General features: G+C 41.1%; 1 protein-coding gene across 1 annotated transcript in view; it reads right to left on the bottom strand.

Moving 5' to 3' along the window:
- The window catches only part of PTPRA (protein tyrosine phosphatase receptor type A), a 139736-nt gene that overhangs the window by 64398 nt on the left and 48779 nt on the right, over positions 1-26559 (bottom strand). Inside the window, exons 2-4 of the mRNA XM_089656405.1 lie at positions 20653-20729; positions 14407-14784; positions 2741-2764 (exon numbers count right to left, since the gene is read on the bottom strand). Of these exons, the coding sequence (XP_089512531.1) occupies positions 2741-2764; positions 14407-14784; positions 20653-20725 (475 nt within the window). The 5' untranslated portion in view covers positions 20726-20729. The remainder of the gene's footprint in view (positions 1-2740; positions 2765-14406; positions 14785-20652; positions 20730-26559) is intronic.

Genomic DNA, 26559 nt, shown 5'->3' with positions numbered 1-26559 from the left:
GTACCACTATCCCCTCCCTCCTAGATTGTAAGCTCCAAGGAGCAGGGCCCTCGAACCCCTCTTGTATTGAATTGTATTGTTACTGTACTGTCTCCCACCATAATGTAAAGCACTGAGCAAACTGTCTGCGATATATAAATCCTGTATAATAATAATAATATTTGCAGGCAGTTGGGTGTCTAATACAGCCATGTCAGTGCAAATGGGGTAACAACTCTGTACCTATTGCAATTCTTATTGTCAAAGGGATGGAAGACCAAATGCTATACTGTGCCTAGGGCCCGATTTGGCCTTGGTCAGTAGTACTGAATTACAGCTTTCTCCATTCTTCCCCAGCCCCACCTACTTGCTGCAATTTTACTGGCTGCGGGGGGGGGGGGAAAGAAAAAAAAAAAAAAAGATCCCCCTCTGTGTTCAGGACAAAATGATTACTGAAACTGCCCTTCTAGCCATGCACTGTGCAGCTCACAGCAACACTGGAAGAAGTAAGGCAAATACACACAAATCTGAAGGCAATGTGTAAACACCACAAGAGTCAGTCTAGGTTTACTCCTATGCAGGTTGTGTTTGAGGCGATTCTGCATTGTGTTTTGTGTTGCATGTTTGCACTTGCGTTTTTGATGCATTTTGCTGGGGGTTTTTTTTTCCTTTTTCTTGTTGCTAGGCAGATTTTAAACGCAAAATGCAGCAAAAACGTGGCAAAAACGCAATAGTTGCTTTTCTGTAGCGTTCCCATTGAAGTCTATAAAACCAAAAACGCAACCTTTTCTATTAAAAAAAAAAGTAACTGACCCTTTCCAAAAAACTGCACCGGGCAAAAACGTAGAGATGTGAACCTGTCCTATAGGAAATCATGTTAAATGGACTGTACCGCATTTCTGCAAAACGCAGCAGCAAAATGCTTAAGTGTGAACCCAGGGTCAGAGAAAACTGTGGACACGTAAAAGGAATTAAAATATCATTCCAGTGCATTTACAATGTAGGACATTTTTCTTTGAGAAGTTGTTTTAACTAAATACAACCACTTAACACAATCTTTGCAACTAGTAAAGACAGCCATCCACGAGTCATTTTACTTCATTTAAAGTGATTGTAAGGGCACACTTTTATTTTTTTAAATATTAAACACGTCATACATACCTGCTCTGTGCAGTGGTTTTGCACGAGGGGTCTCTCCCTCCTAATTGGCTATGACTACAGCAGGAACAATTGGCTATCGCTACCGTCAGTCACAGCCAGTGAGCCAATGTTGACAGAGTGGGGGTGGGGACGAGCCACAGCTGTCTGTGAATAGACACAGAGCAGCGGTTTGGGAGTGAGCCTGCTCGGGTGCCCCAATAGCAAGCTGCTTGTTATGGGGGAACTTGGCAGGAGGGATGATCCCGGAGCACACAGCGGGGGGGCCTGAGAAGTGTAGGATTGGGCTTTGCTGCCCCGATCCTACACTTCTCAGGCCCCCCGCCGTGTGCTCCGGGATCCAACCTCCTGCCAAGCTCCCCCATAACAAGCAGCTTGCTATGGGGGCACCCGAGCAGGCTCACTCCCAAACCGCTGCTCTGTGTCTATTCACAGACAGCTGTGGATCGTCCCCACCCCCAAGCAGCTTGCTATGGGGGCACCCGAGCAGGCTCACTCCCAAATCGCTGCTTTGTGTCTATTCACAGACAGCTGTGGATCATCCTCACCCCCACTCTGTCAACATTGACTCATTGGCTGTGACTGACGGTAGCGATAGCCAATGGCTCCTGCTGTGGTCTTAGCCAATTAGGAGGTTGAGACCACTCATGCATACTGCTGAATCGAGATGGGGCTCAGGTAAGTATTGGGGGGGGGGGGGTGAGACTGCTGCACACAGAAGGTTTTTTACCGACATGCAAACAATGCATGAAGGTAAAACACCTTGGGTCTTTACAACTGCTTTAGCACAATCAAGTCTTTTCCTTGCAACTAATAAAGCCAGCCATACAGGAGTCCTGTTTCTTCATTCAACCAGCATGTTTAAAGCAAAAAAAAAAAAAATGACCCAATACCCCCATCCACACAATCAAGGTGGATAAAGGAATCGTTCCCACTGTGTCATTGAATTCTGACAGGAGGGGTACTCCCCACCATCAGAATACACAGATCAGCACTGCCGCCCATTGCCTATGGGGAGCAGAAATATACTATCGGGGCGGTTGAACAGAAGTCTAATTTTGATCCATGCACGGTCAGCTTTCACAGCTTTTTTTTTTTTTTTAGCTAACCTATAACTCAGGATGGAATTGACATTTGCCGATCTGATGGTTTTAATTCTTCCACCTGTACTTGACTGGAGACATGGAGATAGTTTAATTATTAGCACCCTCCCATTGTTCATGTACATTGTGCTAAGGCAGCTCATTCACTAAATTGGACAGCCCAATGCAACAAAAAAAAAAAGGTGCATGCAGCCTTTTCAGCAGTGCAGCACATGGCAATGCACGTTTCCGCACACTGTGCTGTATTGAGAAGGTGCAGTAGGTGCCATTCAGAAAGGGAGAATGTCACCAGCACAGCGAGGATCACCAATATGGGTCCAAAAGTTTTAAGGAACGATCTTATAGTTACAGCAAGGCAACGTTTTGGAGTCTTGCAGGACCCCTTCATAAGGCATGTGACCATTCAGAATGACATTAAATGTGCATTTTAAACACAACTCGCATGAGTGAAACATTCAAAAACAGCAGCAAAAGAGTTAAAGTAATATGCTGAGACAAACCTTGGGGGTTTTCTGGTGCTGGGTCTGGAACAAAAAAAAAAAAAAAGCAGGAAAAAAAAATTACTTTCATGAAAACTAAACACATAAGTAAAATGCAAATATGAACAATTGTTAAATACAAGGCCTTTTTCACTCAGGCGTACTTACCCATACACCCATGTGAAGGGCCATTTTGCCCGCACGGGATGCATAGGTGTTTCATGCATTCGTATGCAGGTAGTCACATTCATGTCTATTGGGATGCAATGGCTGCACGGACACAGCCGCTGATCCCAAACATACAACCATGTGGGTATGAGTACCCAAATGCACATTGTCAAATACCTGCATGGCTTGCTATCGGGACCAGAGGTTGCATGGGACATGAATGGGACTCCCTGCACATGAATGCATGAAACACCTATGCATCCAACGAGGACAAAACTGTCCTTTTCATGGATATATGCTTAGTGTTACTAATCCCACAGCAGTACAATCAGTCTGTATACGCAGTAAAGCATGCTTGTTATACTCACTGTGGAACCTAAGGGGTTAATCATCTGCATTGTGCAAAAAAAAGGCTGTTTGATCCTGTCTTATGATACTCGCCTTCTTCTACTGTCTCCAATCCATCTGCTGATAGTACAGAGCTCTAGGAGTCACTCTGCACATGCTCAGTTTGGTGTGTATTGCTAAAGAGTGCTTTTTTTTTTTCTTTGGATGGGTGTATGTGATTAGCACAGGGCCAATCAGCACTGTCCAGACAGAGGTCAGGGGTTATGTAGCCTCATAGGCCAGAGCAGAATGAAATCTCCTCCTGCAAGCTTTAACCAGTGCTCAGCTGGATACTGATAGAGGTCACAATGCTGCTATATAATGCTGATGAGAAAAGGTATCAGTTCATATTTACTACAATAATTGCATTTCCATGTTCTGTGTACCGTGGGATATAGTGAATGCAGGGTCCTGGGTTTATTAACACTTTACGTAGACCCATGTAAATGAGGCCCTACTGAACAAATAAAATCTAATCAGCTGTATTCCTGACCATTGCCAAACTGTGGGCATAAGGAATAACTCGAAAAATTATAAAAAAAATTAAAACTACACATTTCTAAAGAAAATTCAAAAAAGTATACTGATGTATGGGAGCCCTAGATTAAACCTAGCAAACATTCAACAAAAACCCTCTCAAGTGGATCTAGCATAAAAAACCATCTTCATGTGAAATGCATTCATGCTAAGTAATTATAACACTTCCAAGTATTTAATATCTCACAGAGAACACAGTATTCCCCTGGACAATGCCATCATCTTAATTCAGGCATCATCCAGGGTAACAAATGTCAGACACATATCAGCCGCTGCTGCAGACTCTCACATTGTGACTTGCAACAAAGTAACAATATACAGTCTGATCACTGCGAGTGAGACTTGGGCAATGCTTTCTGCAGGCGACTGACATAATCTTAGCCTATAAATAAATGGGAATACCATAAACAACGCTCTCAAAACTTTATATGCCCTTATATAATAAATAAATATAAACAAAATAAATCAATCAATATATAAATAAATAACTGCCACCAAAAATATATTTTTTGTGGGTGGCAGTTTTTTATTTATCACTAAAAAGTTAGTTACCAAAGAAACATTCCAATAAATACAACACTTCTTTTATACCAACATCATTGCGCCAATGTAATAAAGAGAGGAAATACACTCACTGGATGCTATTATTAAAAAACTCAAAATAATAATAAAAATGTGAAAAATATACAAATCACAAATAATAGCGCAAACCACATTACACAACTAAATATAACCACCAACAAATAAGTGCATATTAATAGTGCAAACAAAAAATCAATAAATAGGGAATCTCAATATAGTCCATTCAGAAAAGTCCATATAAACATGATCCTCAGTAAATTAAGTAAAGAGATCCTCCTTCATAAGCAATGTGGTATTCAGTGCTCAAAAATACCCCATCAAAATGCACACTCACCATGTGCTAGTAATTAACCAGCATGTCAGTATATATCCAGCCAGTTTGGTGAATGCTGGATATATACTAACATGCTGGTTAATTACTAGCACATGGTGAGTGTGCATTTTGATGGGGTGTTTTTGAGCACTGAATACCACATTGCTTATGAAGAAGGATCTCATTACTTCATTTACTGAGGATCATGTTTATATGGACTTTTCTGAATGGACTATATTGAGATTCCCTATTTATTGATTTTTTGTTTGCACTATTAATATGCACTTATTTGGTGGTGGTTATATTTAGTTTTTTATTTATATATGGATTTATTTATTTTGTTTATATTTATCTATATTTTATTTAAGGGCATATATAGTTTTGGGAGCGCTGTTTATGGTATTTCTATTTATTTATATACTTTTTTGTTTAAAATAGCAGCTCTAATCACACATCTGATGAATAGGAATTTTTTTCTTATTATGTCACGTCAGCGCAGTGATATGAGCTATTAACTGATTACTCTATCAACTTGTCAATTTATTTGATCTATTGATATTAATTTATTCTAGCTTATATACAAAGTTCTTTTTAATAATCTCAACCTAGACTAAGGCAAGTCATAGATGATGTGATTTTCTTTCCTGCAATTGCTCAATTCCCCCATCAATACAGTCAGTGTTGATGGGGGAATCCTGCCTGCTGCGCTATTGTGTTCTGCCAGCAGTGAGCCTTCCCTGCCTGCAGAATACAGTGATTACTGCGGATGGCTAAAGCCACGAGTAGTAACCGCAAGCAAAAAATTAGACAGGTTGGTTATACCAAAGTCTATTGATGCATGAGTACAGCCTGCCTGCCCACAGATGGATGGAATCTCAGCTGGTCCCAGCTGAATAGGCAGAGACTCGATCCACCTAAGGCCAGCTTAAGCCGTTGGGATGGAGTGCAAGGATGTATATTTGTAATGATCTGTACATTGTGACATGTTAGGAATGTATCCATGCAGACATGTACAAGAGCTGAACGTTCCACTGTAAAATCCTTTCCCTTCCTGGTTCCCAGCCTTGGCTCCTCTGCCACCGGGGACCAGTGATGATGATATTGCTCTACCAATAAAAGGGACATAGAAGCTTAGACCGTCACAGACAGGCAGAGGTGTGAGAAAGGAATCGCATCACTACGACTGCCAAAGGTATGCGAATACAATTCAGCTGTTCCTACATGTTTATACAAGGCGAGGAGATGGAGAATTGACAGGAAGAATCTTTCATGTTTTTATCCGTGTTCACTCTGGCATTCCATGCATGCATACTCATGGAACAGAGCATAACACACGGGAGGGGGGAGGACAGAGTACACACCCTATGTGGAGACAGCTAGAATAACCTCATTTATAGGAAAGCTGTCCAAGACTCCATATTTCACCACCCCTTCGTGACTTGTTGAAATTATTGTATCACTGATTGAGAAGGTGAACACTTTGCTTAAAAAAAAATATTAAAAAAAAAAGTAAAAAAACTCTGCTAACCTGCTGTCTGCACTGCTTATCTTTGCCGTATTGCACAGCCACTGCTGCCAGAAGAATCTTCTGCTTCTGACACTTCCAGGAGTGTCATATTTCTGGTCTCCCCCTCCGTGTGTTTTATGGTAGCTACCGCTGGCCACCACGTCACTACAGGACACAGAGGGAACCACAGTGTTCAGCAGCAGGGGGAGAAGGCATCCGACACGAGGAAGGTCAGATACTAAAGGGTCTTTGGCTGTGGTACAGAATGCCGTTTGGCTGTACAAACAGCCGAACAGCAAAATATTAAGAGTACAACTAAAACAAAAAAATTGTATGCTATCTGTGTCCCTGTTAGAGTCACCCTCTCCATTTGTCCTGTTAACTATCACCATTGAAAGTAAAAAAGTAAAAAATTTTGGGTTGTCCTCAGAAAAGTAAAAAAAGAGGTGAAATCTTTTAAAGGGGACACTGGTTCTGGTGACCTGGGTGGCCCCTGAGGGATACCCGTAATTTGAAGGGATTTTGCCTCACTTCCTGTTTTGGCTGTGGGACAGGAAGGTAAACCACGCCACTGACCAAAGATGGCAAAAAATAAACCTTACTGGGGTATTAACCCTCCCTTACTCCAGGAAGAAGGGTCAGCCGCACACCGGAGGATAGATGAATATAGTGTGTATTTATTGATCCATAGGACACACAAAACACCAGGAAATGAATACAAGACCTGTTAACGCATTTCACATGATCTCATGCTTAATCATAACAAAGAAAACAACAAAAGTGCTGTCTTATATAGATATTAGTTAATAAAGAACACCTGTCCTTATCGGCACTCCTGAATCCTGAGGATACACCTACTAGTACATTGTAACAAAACATATAAAACCATTGTATCAAAAACAGTGATATCAGAGAACAAGGAAGGAATAAAAGAAGAAAGAAAAACGTAGTGGAATAAAAAGTAAAACAAAGAAAGAGAAAAAATACCGAATAAAAATTATGAAAAAATTATAAATGAAAAGTAAAATTAAAAATGAAACAACATACACACAGATAAAAGTGAGTAAATAGCCCAAGACGATATGGGCTCAGAAGCCACATCTGTAAATGATCAAAATTTTAACATTATATACAAAAAACGCATGTCTACTTGGAATAAAATACAAAAAAAAAAAAAAACCATATATATTCAGACAGGAATATATCAAAATAACAGAAAAAATATATATCAAAAGCAACGCATCAAAAAACAAAAGTAACATCAAAAAACAAAAAAAGAATCCCAAAGGAAAAAAAAAAAGGGATGGTATTAAAGATAAGTGCACACATGAAGTGCATGATGTTTGTGGAGTGCATGATGATTAATTTCTTTGTTATGATTAAGCATGCGATCGTGTGAAACGCGTTAACACGTCCTGTATTCATGTCCTGGTGTAAATATACACTATATTCATCTATCCTCCAGTGTGCAGCTGACCCTTCTTCCAATTGCATTGTGTGTGGTGGCGAGCCAGAGCCTGCATCTGTCGTGGATTGATCTGGATTGGTTGCCTGAGCGGTATACCTCTGTTCTTTGGATTCCTACCTTACTACATTCAAAATGAAAAAAAAAAAAAAAGTTTGCCTATAGTTTTACTTAAGGGCCACTTCACACCATAGAAACGCAGTCCAGATGTGCTCCGAATGCATTTCTCCATGTGCGTTTTGACGTTTCCTGGTACATTTTTCCCCTCTTTTTTCTTCACCTTAAATAAAGATTTGCATTCCGGTGCATTTAGGTGAATTCCACCACAATCCAGTACAGTTCAGAAACAATTTAGCATGTTCTATTTTTTTTTGTTTTTCACTGGAACTGACCCGTACTGGTGTGAACTATGCCATTGGAAACCACACAACCTACTATCCATGTGGTTTTGATGCAGAACAATAATGCACTGGACGGCATTTGGTGCGAACAGGCCTTTAAAATTAGATAAAGTAAACCCTACCTGAATGGCGTTTCGTTTGCGGAGCACTGTGTATCAAACGAAATGCCTATGTTGGGAATAAAACACTAGTTTTCACGTTGTTTGCATCTCCGTGTTGCTGATCTCCTGCAGCCCCATTTCAGCCACTTCCTATCTATATGCACTCCATCAAAGTCTGCAAGGCATTCCTCAAGCTGGTTTACAGTGGACCATACTTCTGAAATGTATGTGTTCAAACAGCCACTTGTAATCTAGCCATGCCCAAAACAAATTTTGGCCAGTTCCCGCTCAGCGAGTGGCTCTCTCCCACCTCCCAACTCACCAATTTTCCAATCAGATGCAGCCACTGTTTGGGTATTTTGACATCCAGCAGAGCCAGCTGTCAAACTACAATAGCTACAGTGGGAGATCTGTGTAGTGTGGATGAAGGAATTTTTTTTTTTTTTGTGCTTGGCCAGCTTGCCTGTTCAGTTATATGAATAACCGTGTAGGCTTCAAGCTCAGGCCTTTATTGGTTTATCGGCTGCTCTGTACCGTTGTCAAGCTGCCCTCTTTGTCAGACCTTTGAAGCAATTCCTGTTATGATCTTACACCCTGCTCCTTGCTGCCCCCTAGTCCACAAGCAGATGCTCTGCCCCCTCCTACATGTAATGTTCAGCTACAAGCCTGCCTCCTGCTCCCCTTATGGTCCATGATCAGCTCCTGCTCCCCTCATGGTCCATGATCAGCTCCTGCTCCCCTCATGGTCCATGATCAGCTCCTGCTCCCCTGATGGTCCATGATCAGCTCCTGCTCCCCTGATGGTCCATGATCAGCTCCTGCTCCCCTGATGGTCCATGATCAGCTCCTGCTCCCCTGATGGTCCATGATCAGCTCCTGCTCCCCTGATGGTCCATGATCAGCTCCTGCTCCCCTGATGGTCCATGATCAGCTCCTGCTCCCCTGATGGTCCATGATCAGCTCCTGCTCCCCTGATGGTCCATGATCAGCTCCTGCTCCCCTGATGGTCCATGATCAGCTCCTGCTCCCCTGATGGTCCATGATCAGCTCCTGCTCCCCTGATGGTCCATGATCAGCTCCTGCTCCCCTGATGGTCCATGATCAGCTCCTGCTCCCCTGATGGTCCATGATCAGCTCCTGCTCCCCTGATGGTCCATGATCAGCTCCTGCTCCCCTGATGGTCCATGATCAGCTCCTGCTCTGAATGCTCTACCCTTCTAAGGCCTCACACACTGCAACTCAAAAACACCAGCTTAACAGCTTTTTTATTTCCCCTGCCACCAAATGCCCCTCCATGTTAGCCTAGGTCCCCATGCACACATCGGCCTTTAAGGAGTCTAGAGGCAAAGGGCCTTCTAAAGGTAGAAAATAAAAAGCATTAAAAAAAACCATAAACGTGTCAAAAACCCACCAAAGCGCTTGAGTATTTTTTCATTCAAATGGCCAGAATAAAATATTACTCTGGTCAATAAAATGAACACCCAAGTGTTTGATGTGCCTAAACGTGCTTGCAAAAACATGGCTTAGTCATGTTTTTTTTCCACTGCTTTTAAAGTGTTACCAAACCCCGGACCCCGCATTCACTATATCCGGTGTCCCCGGACCCCGCATTTACTGTATCCAGTCTCCCCGGACCCCGCATTTACTGTATCCGGCGTCCCCGGACCCCGCATTCACTGTATCCGGTCTCCCCGGACCCTGAATTCACTGTATCCGGCATCCCCGCATTCACTGTATTCGACGTCCCCGCATTCACTATATCCGGCATCCCCGGACCCCGCATTCACTATATCCGGCGTCCTCGGACCCCGCATTCACTATACCCGGTCTCCCCCGGACCCTGCATTCACTATACCCGGTCTCCCCCGGACCCTGCATTCACTATACCCGGTCACCCCCTGACCCTGCATTCACTATATCTGGTCTCCCCGGACCCTGCATTCACTATATCTGGTCTCCCCGGACCCTGCATTCACTATACCCGGTCTCCCCCGGACCCCGCATTCACTATACCCGGTCTCCCCCGGACCCCACATTCACTATATCCGGTCACCCCCGGACCCTGCATTCACTATATCTGGTCTCCCCCGGACCCCACATTCACTATACCCGGTCACCCCCGGACCCTGCATTCACTATATCTGGTCTCCCAGGACCCTGCATTCACTATAACCGGCCTCCCACAGTACACAGAACGTGGAAGTGAAATTATTTTAGTAAATATAAACTGATACAAACCTTTTCTCATCAGTAGTACATAGCATACATGTGCATTCTATCAGTGTCCAGCAGAGCCCTGATTAAAGCTTTTGGGAGGAGTTTTCATTCTCCCCTGATTGTCCTATGAGGCTGCATAACCCATGGCCCTCTGTCTGGACAACACTGATTGGCCCTGTGCTGATCACATGCACTCTCACAAGGGAAAAAAAAACAAAACTCTAGCAATATACACCAAACTGAGCATGTACAGCTTGCCCCCAAGGCTCTGTTCTATCAGCGTTTTTTACGCTGCTTTTAAAGTTACTAAACCTCGGACCCTGCATTCACTATATCTGGTTTCCCACAGTACAGACAACATGGAAGAGTAATTATTTTAGTAACTATAAACTGATAAATACCTTTTCACATCAGTAGTCTTGTGACTTCTATCAGTGTCCAGAAGAACACTGGTTAAAGCTTGTAGGAGGAGTTGTCATTTTGCTCTAGGAGGATGCAGAACCCCTGACCTATGTCTGACCAGTCCTGTGCTGATCACATGCACTCTCCCAACAAAAAAAAAAAAAAACCTCTAGCAATACACACCAAACTGAGCATGTGCAGAGTGACTCCACACGATGTGTCTTATCAGGAGATAAGAGGGGGACACTGGAAGAAGGGAAGGATCAGAGAAGTCAGGATCAAACGGCCTGTATACACAATGCAGAGGATTAACCCCTTAGGTTCCACAGTGAGTATAACAAGCATGCTTTACTGCATATACACACTTATTTTACTGTTGTGGGTTTGTAACACTAAGTGTTTAAATTATGTTAAGTGTTTAAAAGAGCTCCAGTGTGCATGTACCCTTAGAAATATACAGATCTTACCTTAAAGCGACAGTAAACGTACCAAACTGATAAAAATGATTAAAAATCCTCCCTCAAGTCAAGAGCATAATGTGCCGGTAGGCACCACACACTAGACTAGCCCATTATGAATACTTATCTTAGAACAGGGGTAGGCAACCTGAGAGCCGCAGGACTACAAGCTCCATCATGCCTCTGCAAGTCATAGCTGTAACTCTGTTTTGTAATCTTTGCAATGCCTCATGGGAAATGTAGTTCCACAACAGCTAGAAAGCCACAGGTTGCCTACACCTGCCTTAGAAGGAAGCCCTCCAGTGGCGTGCCGTCACCGCTGACAAGGCTTCCATCTTCACCCGTGGGTTGTTTGAATGGCCAAGACGTGAAGACGGCACATGCCCTCTGGCTCATGTACCGGCAATGTCACCGGCTGCAGAAAGAGAAAATCTCCTAAATGGTGCACTTAGGAGATATTCCTGTTACCTACCTACAGGTACACTTTATTATAAGCTCCCCTGTAGGTACAAGTGTACTGGCGGTGGTTACTACCACTAAAAGCTAAACCCCCCCCAGTAAAAAGCAAAATGCATGCCGTATATAGACTACTCTACTTGCCAAGAGATCGGCAGTTTTGTACAGAGAGTCTAGACATGTTATAATGCTAGGGGGGCTAGAGAAAAACACCCCCCAGCAGTGGGGCCCCCGCACTGCAAGGATAAACTGCTGGATAAGCATTTAAGGGGGTATAGGACCAAGGAGTAATACTTCCATCTGTGTGAGCGGTCCAGTGCCGCCATCTCTGGAAGACGCTCTCAGCTGCAGTCGCACACTTGCCACCTCCATGTACAGTGCCAGGGTAATAGCCGTGCATTGTACAGGAAGAGTCCAGAGGGCCAGGGAGAAGAGCACAGCACCGACCCAAGCCACAGCCAGGAGTGCAGGAGCTAATACAGTCCATTCTGATACTACTACAAAGATTGAGCAATTAACCCTTTGCAGTGCAATTTTTTTTTTCAGCTTTAAACACTTCAATACCGGGCACTTTTACCCCCTTCCTGCCCAGTCCAATTTTCAGGTTTCAGCGCTCACACTTTGTATGACAATTGCACGGTCATACAACACTGTACCCAAACTAAAATTTTAGTTTGCACAACTAGAGCTTTATTTTGGTGGTATTTAATCACCGCCGGGGTTTTTATTTTTTGCTAAATTAACAAAAAAGACTGAAAATTTTGAAGAAAAAAAAAAAACACGTTTCTTTGTTTCTGTTATAAAAGTTTGCAAATAAATAATTGTGCTTAGGCCGAGATGTATTCTGCTACATGTTTTTGGTGAAAATAACCCAAATTAGGATGTATTATTTAGTCAATAGGAAAGTTATAGAGTCCACAAACTATGGTATAGATCTGAAAATTGATCAATCCTGAAGTACTGACAGCCAATCTAATTTCTTGAGGCCCAAAAATGTCAGAACAGTACAGATATCCCCCAAATGACCCCATTAAAAAAAGTATTTTCACAATTTTTTTGCTACATACTGTCACCAGTGCAGTACAGCGTCAGCATATAACTGGTGTGGCTGTGATCAGGGACACTGACTGGTGACAGTACGAAAAACAAAAAAAAACTGATATTTTTATTTTTTTTTTATTATTACATTTTTTACTCTAAGATTTTTTTTTCATATTACACTATGACCAAAGTAGTATAATGTTAACATCGTAACATAGTACTACTTTGGGGAAGAAATCAGTATTTTTTTTTTTACACAATTTGATTGCTTATAGCAAATAATTCCTTTGCTATAAGCAAGCATTTAACTGAATGAAATCGATTCACTCAGGTTCTTTTGCTGTGATTGGATACGGCTAATCAAATGACACAGATAGGCTGTAATTGGCCCAGCTTGTGCATGTGATCACTGTGACCATTCACAGCTAGACACACTTGTATACAATGGATGGCATGAAAGGAAGCCATCCATTGTATACAACTGTTATGTGACCTGCTGCGATTGGTCACAGCAGGTCACATGGTACTGGCAACGGGGCCGGTACACAGATCTGTCATTGGCCGTGTTCAAGATACACGGCCAGTGACCGATTTCGCCACAGCATGGCCCTGTGGGCACGCGCAAAGCGCGATCCGGAATGGACGTCATGTGACGCCCTCCCGGAGGGACAAGATGTTCGCCCGGCCATCATTCGACCACATGCCGGGTGGCAAGTGTTTAAAGCAGAATTCCAGCCTAAACCAAACTAGTCCTAAAAATGCTCACACACACCACCCCCAAAAATTTTTTTTAAAAAAAAAGGGTTTCTTTTTTTCTTTTAAAATTTTGCAAATAAATCATTTCTTCATAAATCTTGGCCAAAATTTATTGAGTTATCTTTTTAGTAAAAAAAAAAAAAAAAACCCCAAATTAGTGTATAACCAAAAATTATAATTTTCCAAAAAAAAATTTTTTTCTAAATTTAATTTTATTATATTCATGTTTTTTTAACATACTGTCACCCTAGCAATACAGTGTCACCATAGTGACTGTACTACTTGTGGGAGGTGACGAAGAATTTTATTTTATTTTTTACACTGATTGCCTTTATACTCAATTTCTCCTCCTCTCTGGCTTCATTCTTGCAGTCATTGAGAAATACTGTGAGAGCTCTAATTGGTCACAGCTTGTCACATGGTACAAGGCTGTTGTGAATAGCCTTGTACCATGTGATCTCTGTGATCATTCACAGATTTCATTAGTAGTAAGCAATGATGACCGGAAATGACATCTTGCTTACTACTATTCATGTGATCACTGACTGGCCAATCAGTGATCACATGATCGGGACCTCACACAGAGGTCCCGTACAGCGATCGGAGGACACAGCGGGCACCGTACCGCGGTGCCGCGAGCTCCCAGGGAGCACGCACAGTCCAAAATGGACTGGTGAGGTTATCCTGGTTGCCCCTGTGCTCTCCCATGTGTTTTAGGTTGTTAGTTTTGTTTTGGAGCCCACATATTTCTCAAACTACTGTCTAAATGCTGCTGTGCAGAGGAAGGGTCCATGCAGACAGCATTTATATTATGAGGCCAAATACAGGAGGACACTATCAGAAGAGACTAGGACAGAGTGAATACAAGTGGAAGCATTACATAAGGATCCTCCTACCTGATGGTGTGAAGCTTTCCTCGGTCGAGATTTCCAGAGTCGTCATGCCTTCTGGAATGTCCCCGATGGTTGTTTTGGCATCGATGACAGGTGCCACCGGGGTGCTGGTTTTGCTGATGACATTTACGGTGGTTGGGGCAGCAGTGGTGTTGTCGGACGATGTGTGATTGCTGGAGTCCGAGTCATTGCTGACGGGGAAGTACGTGGAGATGGGAGCTGTAGCATTGATTGTAGGTGCCAAGATCACAGGCGGAGTGGTGGTGACCGCTTGGGTCGGCTTGGGGTCTGCTCCAGCATTGCCGTCTGTGGTTGGTTGGACATTGGGGATGTGTAGCGTTGGACCGGACGTAATATTCAAAGGCGCTGTGGTGGGAGACACTAAACAAGCAAAGAAATGTATTAAATATGTGGTAATCTTCTGTGCAAAAGACACTGTAGGGTCGATTTATGAGGAAAATACTGCATTATAGCCATTAGATGGAGCTGAGGAACACACTTATTTCCTATGACGGTCAACACCATCTAGTGGCTATAATGAGGTATTTTCTGCATTCACACATTCCAGCTGCTGAGATTATAGCCTAAGAACAATCAGTTTTGCTCCATTCACACAGAACAAAGTTACAGGCAGTTTTGATGGAAGAAAACACACACATATATATATATATATATATATATACACATACACGTATATACACATACACACATATATATACACACACACACATATATATATATACATATACACATACATACACACACGCATATATACACATACACACACACACACACACACATATACATATATATATATATACATATATATATATATATACACATACACGTATATACACATACACACATATATATATACACATATATATATATATATATACATACACACACGCATATATACACACACACACACACACACATATATACATACACTCCTCTGACAACACAGCATGGTAAGAGTACATAACCAAATATATACCCCTTAAGTGACCCTGTCATGGGGTTAGAAAGTCCAAAATCGGTTGAATGGGATCAGCCTGGGAAATTCCACTACAGGGCAAGGTCTTTTCAAATTTACCGATAGGCAGTAAGTCTGAACATATCTTATTCAAAGAACACTGCTTTTGGATTTTTCCGATCCCACTGAAGAGGTCACTTGAAACACCAAAACAAAAAAAGTAATATACTGATGCTCCAGTCGTCAGATGTGATGGCTGCATAAGGTTTCCTTTTTCAGCTGGTGATCCTGCCAGTAACATACTTTCTGCTCTAGGGTACTCCGGTTTCCTCCCACACTCCAAAGATATGCTGGTAGGTTAAAATTGGATCCTGTCTAAATTGTCCCTAGTATGTGTATGTATGAATGTGAGTTAGGGACCTTAGATTGTACGCCCCTTGAGGGTTAGGGACTGATGTGAATGTACAATATATATATATATATATATATATATATATATATATATATATATATATATATATATATATAAAGCGCTGCATAAATTGATGACGCTATATAAGTAATTGAAATAAATAAAAAATAAATACATTTGTGAAATTTGTTTTCTGTACTCGTGCAAAATGTACTTTGCATAAAAAAAAAAAAAAAAAAAAAAAACACTGTACTGGTAAGCTGCAATATATCAGATTTGCGTTTTTGGGTTTAAATAAACGTATTCTTTTATGGAAACTTTCCGAGCTGCAACTTCAGACAAGTGTACTGATCCTTTTCCAAATCACCTCCATATTTTAAGCAAAGACAAGGCTTCCCCTTTCCCTATGCTAGACCAGTCATCGGTAACACAATGACACTTCTGAGCTTTGCTACAACATTTGACAAGCCCTGCACTACACATATAGACAGCAAGCATTTAACCCTTGGGCTGCCACCAACTTACGTCATATGCTGGCAGCAGTTGGTGGTTTAGACACATGCACGTGCAGAAATCTGACAAGCCGACTATTGGCTGCAAGGTGGAAATGATCAGGGGGCTGTACGGCCCACCCAGTCGCTTCCACCGACCCTTGGTAGTGCGGTCCCTGCCATGTTTCCGAGGCTCCACTGCCCCACCTGTGGGCCCGGGATCCCCGTGGCAGGTGTCGCTCAGTGGAGGGGAGGGAAACCATTGACTTGCTAATCTGCCCTAGCTAGAATGAACATAGAAGCGACCGACATTGTGTCATTTCTGGGTCTGGTGGTCAAACTCCCCGGCCTCTGTGGCTGTGGAAGAAGTGAATGGAGTGCGACTGCATTCTATTAGCTTCAGCGGAAAGCAAATAGAACATCAGGGGTCCAGGCCACATTAAAGAGAACCTATCTAAACAGGGACCCCGATGTCTATTTAAAGACAACCCGTCTAAACAAAATGTTATCACTTTCGCTCCCATGAGACAAATAAGTAAAAGTTAGAAAGGGTAAAATAATTAAACACTTGAAAAAAATACCAAAAATTATCAGCCTGTACCACATACATACAAACGTAAACGCATGTTGGGGGCCTCTACATACGAAATTGCTATCTGCACCACACACACCTCAGCGTGGGCAAAAATTCTCAGTCCATCATTCATGTTTAAACTGATAACCTGTAAGGGCTTTTAAAGTGTCACCTATGGAAAACCTTTGGGTGTTGAAGTTGATCATTTTCATAGAGCATGTCATTTTAAAGTGTTACTAAACCCACAACAGTACAATCAGTCTGTATATGCAGTAAAGCATGCTTGTTATACTCACTGTGGAATCTAAGGGGTTAACCCTCTGCAGTGAGTAAAAAGGCCTCTTGATCCTGACTTCTCTGATCCTCCCCTTTTTCAAGTGACCACCTCTTATCTCCTGATCAGACATACTGAACCGTAGGCATTCGCACATGCTCAGTCTGGATTGTATTGCTAGAGAGGTTTTTTTTTTTTTCTTGGGGTGCATGTGATCAGCACAGGGCCAATCAGCACTGTCCAGACAGAGGTCAGGAAGAAAACTCTTCCTACAAGCTTTAGCTAGTGCTGGGCTGGACACTGATAGATGTCACAAGACTGCTCTAACTGCTGATGAGAAAAGGTATTTAGCAATAACTAGCGGATGCCGGGTCCGGGGAGACCAGACCTAGCGGATGCCGGGTCCGGGGAGACCAGACCTAGCGGATGCCGGGTCCGGGGAGACCAGACCTAGCGGATGCCGGGTCCGGGGAGACCAGACCTAGCGGATGCCGGGTCCGGGGAGACCAGACCTAGCGGATGCCGGGTCCGGGGAGACCAGACCTAGCGGATGCCGGGTCCGGGGAGACCAGACCTAGCGGATGCCGGGTCCGGGGAGATCAGATATAGCAAATGCAGGGTGCGGGGAGACCAGATATAGCGAATGCAGGGTGCGGGGAGACCAGATATAGCGAATGCAGGGTGCGAGGAGACCAGATATAGCGAATGCAGGGTGCGGGGAGAGACCAGATATAGCGAATGCAGGGTGCAAGGAGACCAGATATAGCGAATGCAGGGTGCGGGGAGAGACCAGATATAGCGAATGCAGGGTGCGGGGAGAGACCAGATATAGTGAATGCAGGGTCCGGGGAGAGACCAGATATAGTGAATGCAGGGTGCGAGGAGACCAGATATAGGGAATGCAGGGTCCGGGGAGACCAGATATAGTGGTTGCAGGGTCCGGGGAGACCAGATATAGTGGTTGCAGGATCCGGGGAGACCAGATATAGTGGTTGCAGGGTCCGGGGAGACCAGATATAGGGAATGCAGGGTCCGGGGAGACCAGATATAGGGAATGCAGGGTCCGGGGAGACCGGACATAGTGAATGCAGGGTCCGGGGAGACAAGGTATAGTGAATGCAGGGTCCTGGGTTTAGTAACACTTTAAGGCTAGACATGTCTGGTATCGATTTACTCAGCGAAGCCTCGTCTTATATTTTACGCAAAAAATTAGAAATAATATTATCTGTGTGTGCTCCAAAAGTAGCATAAAAGGATTTTTTTATGAAAATGTGTGCTTGCTAAACTGTTTGCACAGTTAATATATCAAATAACATAAAAGTTTCTAATTACCATTATTTTATCCTCCAGGCTTTCCAAAAATAGATAATGTTTGGAGCTTTCAACTAATCTTCAGACATAAAACCATTTGTTAAAACGTATGCAAGACACACAAATACACCTCCAGCAGCAAAAGGGTTAAATGCAGGGTACTAGGATACGTTGGACTTAGAATACATATATTATTGAATATTGTTTGATGGACTCCGAATACACAAGATGTTTAACCACTTGACCTTCAGAAGGTTTTACCAACTTCACAACCAGGGCATTTTTTTTTTTGCTATTCTGCACTGCGGTACTTTAACTGGCAATTGCTTGGTGATGAAACACTGTACCCAAATTAAATTTTAGTCTTTTTTTTTTACACACAGAGCTTTCTTTTGGTGGTATTTATTCACCACTGGGTTTTTTTATTTCTTGCTATATAAACCAAAAAAAAGAAAAAAACAATGAAAATTTTTAATATGTTGAATGTTTTAGTTTGTTATAATTTTTTTGTAATAATCTTTCTTCATAAATTTAGGCCAAAATGTATATTGTTACATTTGTTAAATATAACCCAAATCAGTGTATATTATTTAGTCAGTGTGAAAGTTAGAGAGTCCACAAACTATGGAACAGTTTTTGACAATTGATCAATTCTAATGTCTTGACGGCCTATTTCATTTCTTGAGGCCATAAAATGTCAGGAAAGCACAATTACCCCCCAAATGGTCCCTTTTTGGAAAGTAGACAGTCCAAGGGTTTTAGCAAGATGCATGATGAGTTTTTTTTAAAAGTTGTAATTTTTGCAAAAGGAGTAAATAAAAACCTTTTTTCACAATTTTTTTTTTTCTTACATACTGTCACCAGTACAGTAGAGCACCATCATCATATAACTGGTGTAGCTGTGATTAGGGATACTGAATGGTGACAGTACGAAAAAAAAAAAAAATGTTTTGTTTTTTTTACAAATAAATATATACACACACAAACTACCAGAGTAGTTCAGTGTCACCAGTGCAAGGAAAACAGAGAAAAAAAACCTGTCTTGCACATGATTGTGTCCGCAGAGCTTCCCCTCATAAGCTCTGGTGCAACTACACTTGCAAAGTCTATCTTCCTTTAACCGCTTCCCGACCGCCCTATAGCAGAAATACTGCTACAGGGCAGCATTGGTGTGCAAAATCACGTATACTGTATATCGACGTGATTTTGCATTCCCGGGTAGGGGGCGCAAGTGAGCAACCATTCGCGGCCACAGCTGTCAATCACCGGGTCCCAGCCGGTAATTACTCGCCAGCGTCTGTCGATTTCCGAAGATCCCTGACAGGGAGAACTGTTTTGATTGCTAACAGTTCTCCCTGTCAGCTTGGGCACACTGCTCTGGATGGCTGTGCACTGATTACAGTGAAACACCCCAACCCCCACCCCCCCGCCCCCTAGTAAACCACTCTCAGCACACAGTTAACCCTTTGATTGCCCCTCATGTTAACCCCTTCCTGCCCAGTGTCATTAGTACAGTGTCAGTGCTTTTTTCTTTTAGCATTGAGCACTGTATTGGTGTCACTAGGGATGTCAGTGACACCAAGTCAGTTCCCCCCCAGTGTCAGAATGTCCGCGCAGTCCTGCTATAAGTCACTGATCGCCACTATAACTAGTAAAAAATAAATAAAAATCCCAGTATCTATATCGCCATTTGTAAATGCTATAACTTTCACGTACACGTAGCAGAAGACATTTTGACCTAAATTTATGCTGAAATTACATTTTTTAAATATTTTTTACTAGACGTGTTTAATAGCAAAAAGTCAAAAATATTGTTTTGTTCTCAAAATTGTTGGTCTTTTTTTTTTATAGTGCAAAAAATAAAAAAACACGCATAGGCGATCAAATACCACCAAAAGAAAGCTCAATTTGTGGGAAAAAAAGGACACAAGTGTCATTTGGGTCCAGCGCTGCATGACCGCGCAATTGTCAGTTAAATATCGCAGCGCCATAATGCAAAAAATTGCCTGGTCAGGAAGGGGGGGAAATCCTCAAGACGGTAAGGGGTTAATGAACCAACCCCAATGAGTCAGCTGACCAAAAACAACACACTCCCTGTGCAGCAGAGCTTTGAATGAACCTGAGGGCTTTCTCTAGGGGCTCCTCTAATAATGGCAATATTTCCTACTGAAAAGTAAGGGGTCTCACACACCCATTGTCTTCTATGCTCACCTGTGGTGACATTGTCTGCAGCCAGGCACGTCAGCGAGCACACCAGCAGTAGAAACACATGCCAGGAATCCATGACTCTGAAATACACAGGATTAGGAGAATTAGCAGACATATACCTGGCAACCAATGCAACAGTACTGAATGATCTTAGAACCATTTCAAACTGAAGTCACATACAAGCTGCGCTTGATCCCCCCAATCAACACACTAATGTAAAAATTTGAACAAAACCTTTAATTACATATTTTTCATTCAGCGATGCCATCACTGGGTCTCTGCGCTTGTCTATGCAATGCAAGAAAATCAAGGCTGTGGGAGGGGCTGTACGTCCTGAAAACAGCTGACTACCCTAGGTAATGTCTTTATGTGATGCTGGGCCTCCTTTTACTTTGATTTCACTGCACACGGTTACCTTTTCACAATCTGCAGCAACTCAGAGCATGTCTCATTTCCTAGCTGGAAGACATTCAGCAACATCCAGCTCTTTCCTCCCCAGCCTAACTGTACCTGGCCCGCCCCTTTTATTCATTTGATATCAATTCTTTCAATTAAGGAGGCTCAGAATCACATGTGGGTTATCTAGGAGGTTTACATATACAGCCTACCTACAAGTACCCACTGATCCAGACTGACATCCACCCATCAAGACATTTTGATATTTGCATAGCTCCTCCCAAGAGCCAGCCTACTGCTTGCATCAGGGCTGAGGACTCTTGAGAGGAGTACTGAGGCAGGGTGCTTTAGGAATCTATGCACAGCACCTTGCTGACTGCTCTCACCAGCCATGATCTGCCTGCATTGCATAGAGAAGCACAGAGACCCAGTGATGACATCACTGGGCCTAAAAAAGGGGCAAGTAATGAAAATGGAAAGGTTTTATTAAAAAAAAAAAAAATTATTAGCATGCCGACAATGAGAAAAGGTAGAACCAGGGAAGGCAAATAACCAGATTAAACTGCCCACCAACACTGTACATGAAGGATCGATTTTGGAAGAACAGGCAATTAAAGTGATGCTAAACAGAGAAGTGTTAATTGCCATAATTCTTTCACACAAATCTGCTTCAGAATTTCAAATTAAATTATAAGTATCGAAAAACTGTTCCCTATAAAGCATTACTGAACATCGGATGTGTATTGTCTGTGCAGTAATATGGAGTAGGCGGAGTCAAACATGACTGACACTAGCTTTCATTCTGATCAGACAGCATCTGCATCCAAACCTCTTTTTTAATTTTACTTTACAGTTTTTAGCAATCACATTTGATACATTTAATATTGATTTATAGGAAAACTAAGCTTTTTTTGTGAGTTTCTTAGTGAATGTAATCAATCAGCATACGATATCCCACCCCATAGTGGGGGAGTCGTTTTACCATGTGTGACTATCATGTGGGCTGCACAGATTTAAAAAAGAAAAAAAAAAAATCAACAGCATAGTGAAGGGAACGGAAACTGAAGCATGCTCAGTAGAGGACACCAGCTGGCCTACACAATCTCAGACTGCACTGGGGACAGAGAAGGTAGGAGGGACAGCTGAAAGCAGGATCAACCAGGTGCACGTCATGCTACACAAAACAAACGCTTTAGTGGTTTGTGAGTATACACACTCCGTTATATAGTCTGGGTTTGATGACACTAAGGTTTTGGCACATTCTTCTGCGGCAACTGTCTGTTCTATGTAAATCCAATGATTTATGCAGAATTCCTTAGACAGCCAAAGTAGAAACATGGCTTCTATTTTGCAGTGTTGACCTCTGATGTATGAGATGAGTGCGTGTCACAACCTCACTGCACACAATGCAGAAACGCCATTACAACACCAACTGTCAAAGGACAGATCCAGATAAGAGAGGGAGATGACAAGCAACATGCTTCTGGGTGGAGGGGAAGTTCAAACCACAAAGCAACAAAACAGATCATAAACAAAACAAAAAGTGACGGTGAGGACTCTGCAGCATTGCGGCTTAATAGAAAGCACTGTGGGTTTGCAGTTCTGGGTTCAATGCCCAGGCATCAGTTCAAGGAGCTGGCATTAACGTAGTAGACTGCAGATTACCACTGCTCAGATGTGGGGGCTGCATTAGTTTTCTCTCCCAAGCATTTTTCTTTTCATCACACTTCCTGTCCTAAGATGACAACACTCACTGCACCGTATTTATGCAAGCCCAGCGTTGTCACCCTAGGCCGCTCTTGTGATTTGGACTACAAGCACCCTTCTCTTCATCGCATTACATAGAGGGAGGTGTTTTGTAGATGATACCTGGGAAAGCAAAATTTTGAAAATTTCCGTTCAGTGTGCTGGGAGATACAGGGACACCAAGTTACTATCAGGCTCCATGCACACACGGGGGGGGGGGGGGGGGGTTAATCACGCTGGTAATGTTAGCTGCGTAAAGTCACATTAAAAACAGGAATTTTTCAGCATTTTTTTAATAGAATGTGTTTCCACGTTTGCGTTTTTTTAGAGGTTTTTTTTTTTTTTTGGTAAAAAAAAAAAAAAGTCCAAAAACGCTGGTTTGCCACAATTTACCACGTTTGTCAGCTTTAGAGCGTTTTTACAGCTAAATAAAAACTCCTCTAGAAACCCACTAAATTGTAAGCTCCTCTTGTATTGAACTGTATTGTTGCTTTATTGTCTCCCGTTATATTGTAAAGCGCTGAACAAACTGTTGGCGCTATATAAATCCTGTATAATAATAATATATAAATCCTGTATAATAATAATATATAAATCCTGTATAATAATAATAATATATAAATCCTGTATAATAATAATAATAATAATATATAAATCCTGTATAATAATAATAATAATATATAAATCCTGTATAATAATAATAATAATATATAAATCCTGTATAATAATAATAATAATATATAAATCCTGTATAATGATAATAATATATAAATCCTGTATAATAATAATAATATATAAATCCTGTATAATAATAATACTATATAAATCCTGTATAATAATACTATATAAATCCTGTATAATAATATATAAATCCTGTATAATAATAAGATATAAATCCTGTATAATAATAAGATATAAATCCTGTATAATAATAATAATAATAATATATAAATCCTGTATAATAATAATAATATATAAATCCTGTATAATAATAATAATAATAATAATATATAAATCCTGTATAATAATAATAATAATATATAAATCCTGTATAATGATAATAATATATAAATCCTGTATAATAATAATAATATATAAATCCTGTATAATAATAATACTATATAAATCCTGTATAATAATACTATATAAATCCTGTATAATAATATATAAATCCTGTATAATAATAATATATAAATCCTGTATAATAATAAGATATAAATCCTGTATAATAATAATAATAATAATATATAAATCCTGTATAATAATAATAATATATAAATCCTGTATAATAATAATAATAATAATAATATATAAATCCTGTATAATAATAATAATAATATATAAATCCTGTATAATGATAATAATATATAAATCCTGTATAATAATAATAATATATAAATCCTGTATAATAATACTATATAAATCCTGTATAATAATACTATATAAATCCTGTATAATAATATATAAATCCTGTATAATAATATATAAATCCTGTATAATAATAATATATAAATCCTGTATAATAATATATAAATCCTGTATAATAATAATATATAAATCCTGTATAATAATAATAATAATATATAAATCCTGTATAATAATAATATATAAATCCTGTATAATAATAATATATAAATCCTGTATAATAATAATAATATATAAATCCTGTATAATAATAATAATATATAAATCCTGTATAATAATAATATATAAATCCTGTACAATAATAATAATAATATCTGTATATAAATCCTGTATAATAATAATATATAAATCCTGTACAATAATAATAATAATATCTGTATATAAATCCTGTATAATAATTATAACAATAATAGTCCTGGGTTTTTTTTCCAGCCAATAAAAATGTCCCAGCCCAAAAAACGCTGATTACAGCCTATGTGTGCATGGACACACATGATAACATGCTGGGGGGTTTACTGGCTGTAGAAAAAAACGTCAAAAGTGAAAAACAGCCGCTGTAAAAATGTCCCGTGTGCATGAGGACTCAGGAATAACTTTTGTTTTTACTGTACTTACCACTTGTTAATTCATAGAATTTATACATCTGTATCTCTGGTTCCATCTCACAACCCAAGGCCCCGTTCAGATACCTGTTTGCGATTCTGATCGCATTATTTACTCACATTTCTGTGCGTCGCACATAGGGCAGACAACTCGCTTCAATGGACTGCCCTATGAGTGTTTATCATCCAAAAGAAGCTCCTGTTTTTTTGGGGACAAGCTTTGCACATATTTTGCCATAAGCTGCCACACAATTCTGTTGTGCAACTAAGAGTAATGGCACCCAAATGCGCATTGAGCGGTTTGCTGCAATTTGGAATTGCGTGCAGAATCGCGGCGTTCCGGCCTGCAATTCCAAATCGCCTAATGTGAATGAGACCTAAAGGGGTAAAAAACAGGGAGCGGAGCCTCTGTTTTTCTGCTCCCCCGGCCACCCATCTGAACCATACCAATACAGAAGGACACATGCTGCAACTGCTGCATTTTTAACTTGGGGTGCAGAGTTTGACAGATGGCACCTCCTGTCGAATGCAACCAGAGTGTTAATGGGGCTGCACCACAACCGTGAGTGGAGCGTTAGGGTTAGCAGCTGCTACGTGGGCCTGCAATGTAAAATTGCGGTTTGATAATTAAAAAACAACAACCAAAAACAACAACCAAAAACACAAAAATGGTAAAAAAAAAACAAAAAAAAAAGGTAAAAACCACACAAACGAAAGAAAAAAAATCAACGACATTCAGGAGGTGGCTGCGGCATTTCCTGAATGCTTTTCAGCCACCGTTATACCACCTTCTGAAAAGCAATCTACCATTTTTTCAGAGGGCAGTCTGAAAGAAGCCTTACAGCATATATTCCTGTATTCCATGTATTAAAAACTCAAATAAAAAAGTAATACATTACATTCTACCAATCCTCAGATGTGTTGGTTGCATTAGTTTTCTTTTTTGTCCCTTTAGTTTCACCTGGTGATCTTGCCAATGACACACTTTCCTTTCCTTGGTGGATAAGCTCAGTCCTCCGCTGTATCTATGGAAGAAGCCATGGTTGTCACCAAGGCTAGACTTTAAAGTGGTTCTAAAGGTAAAAGGTTTTTTTACCTTGATGCATCCAATGCATTAAGGGCCGGTTTACATCACAAAGACACATTCCAGATGCGTTTGTGTATGCACGTTTTTAGCGCATTCTGGTGCATTTTTCTTGCATTTCCCAATTGCATCCCAGATGCTTTTATTTTGCTCGTTTCTTTTTCACTGTACTGGGGTCCGATGCGTTCTTTATGCGTTCTGGTGCATAACAGCACTTTTTTTTAATGTGTTTTAACCCCATTCAAGAACAGTCCACTGCAGCATGTTCTACTCTTTTTCTGGAACTGGAAAGCCTTGGAACTGGAAAACTAGAAAGCTCATTGCACTGGTGTGAACTATGCCATTGGAACATATAACCTACGTACGTTTTATGCATTTTTGATGCAGGAAAAACCACACTGGACTGCATGTGATGTGAACTGGCCCCAAGGTATAAAAAAAACAAAAAAAAAAAAAAAACAAGTTCTGTATGCAGCTCCACCCCAGCCTCCAATTATACTTACCCGAGTCCGATCTCAATCTAGCACTGTGCAAGAGAGCAGCAGCTCTCTCTCCCTTCACTGGACAAAAAGGCAGCGATGGGAGCCATTGGCTCCTGCTGCTGTCAATCACAGCCAGTAAAGAGGGAGCAGGGGGTAGGTCTGAGCCGTGCTCTGC

Source organism: Staurois parvus, unplaced genomic scaffold, assembly GCF_062004578.1.
Source record: "Staurois parvus isolate SC_StPar_1 unplaced genomic scaffold, SC_StPar_1.0 ptg000903l, whole genome shotgun sequence".
Classification (NCBI taxonomy): Eukaryota; Metazoa; Chordata; class Amphibia; order Anura; family Ranidae; genus Staurois; species Staurois parvus.
This window is presented reverse-complemented; position numbering and strand designations above follow the sequence as displayed.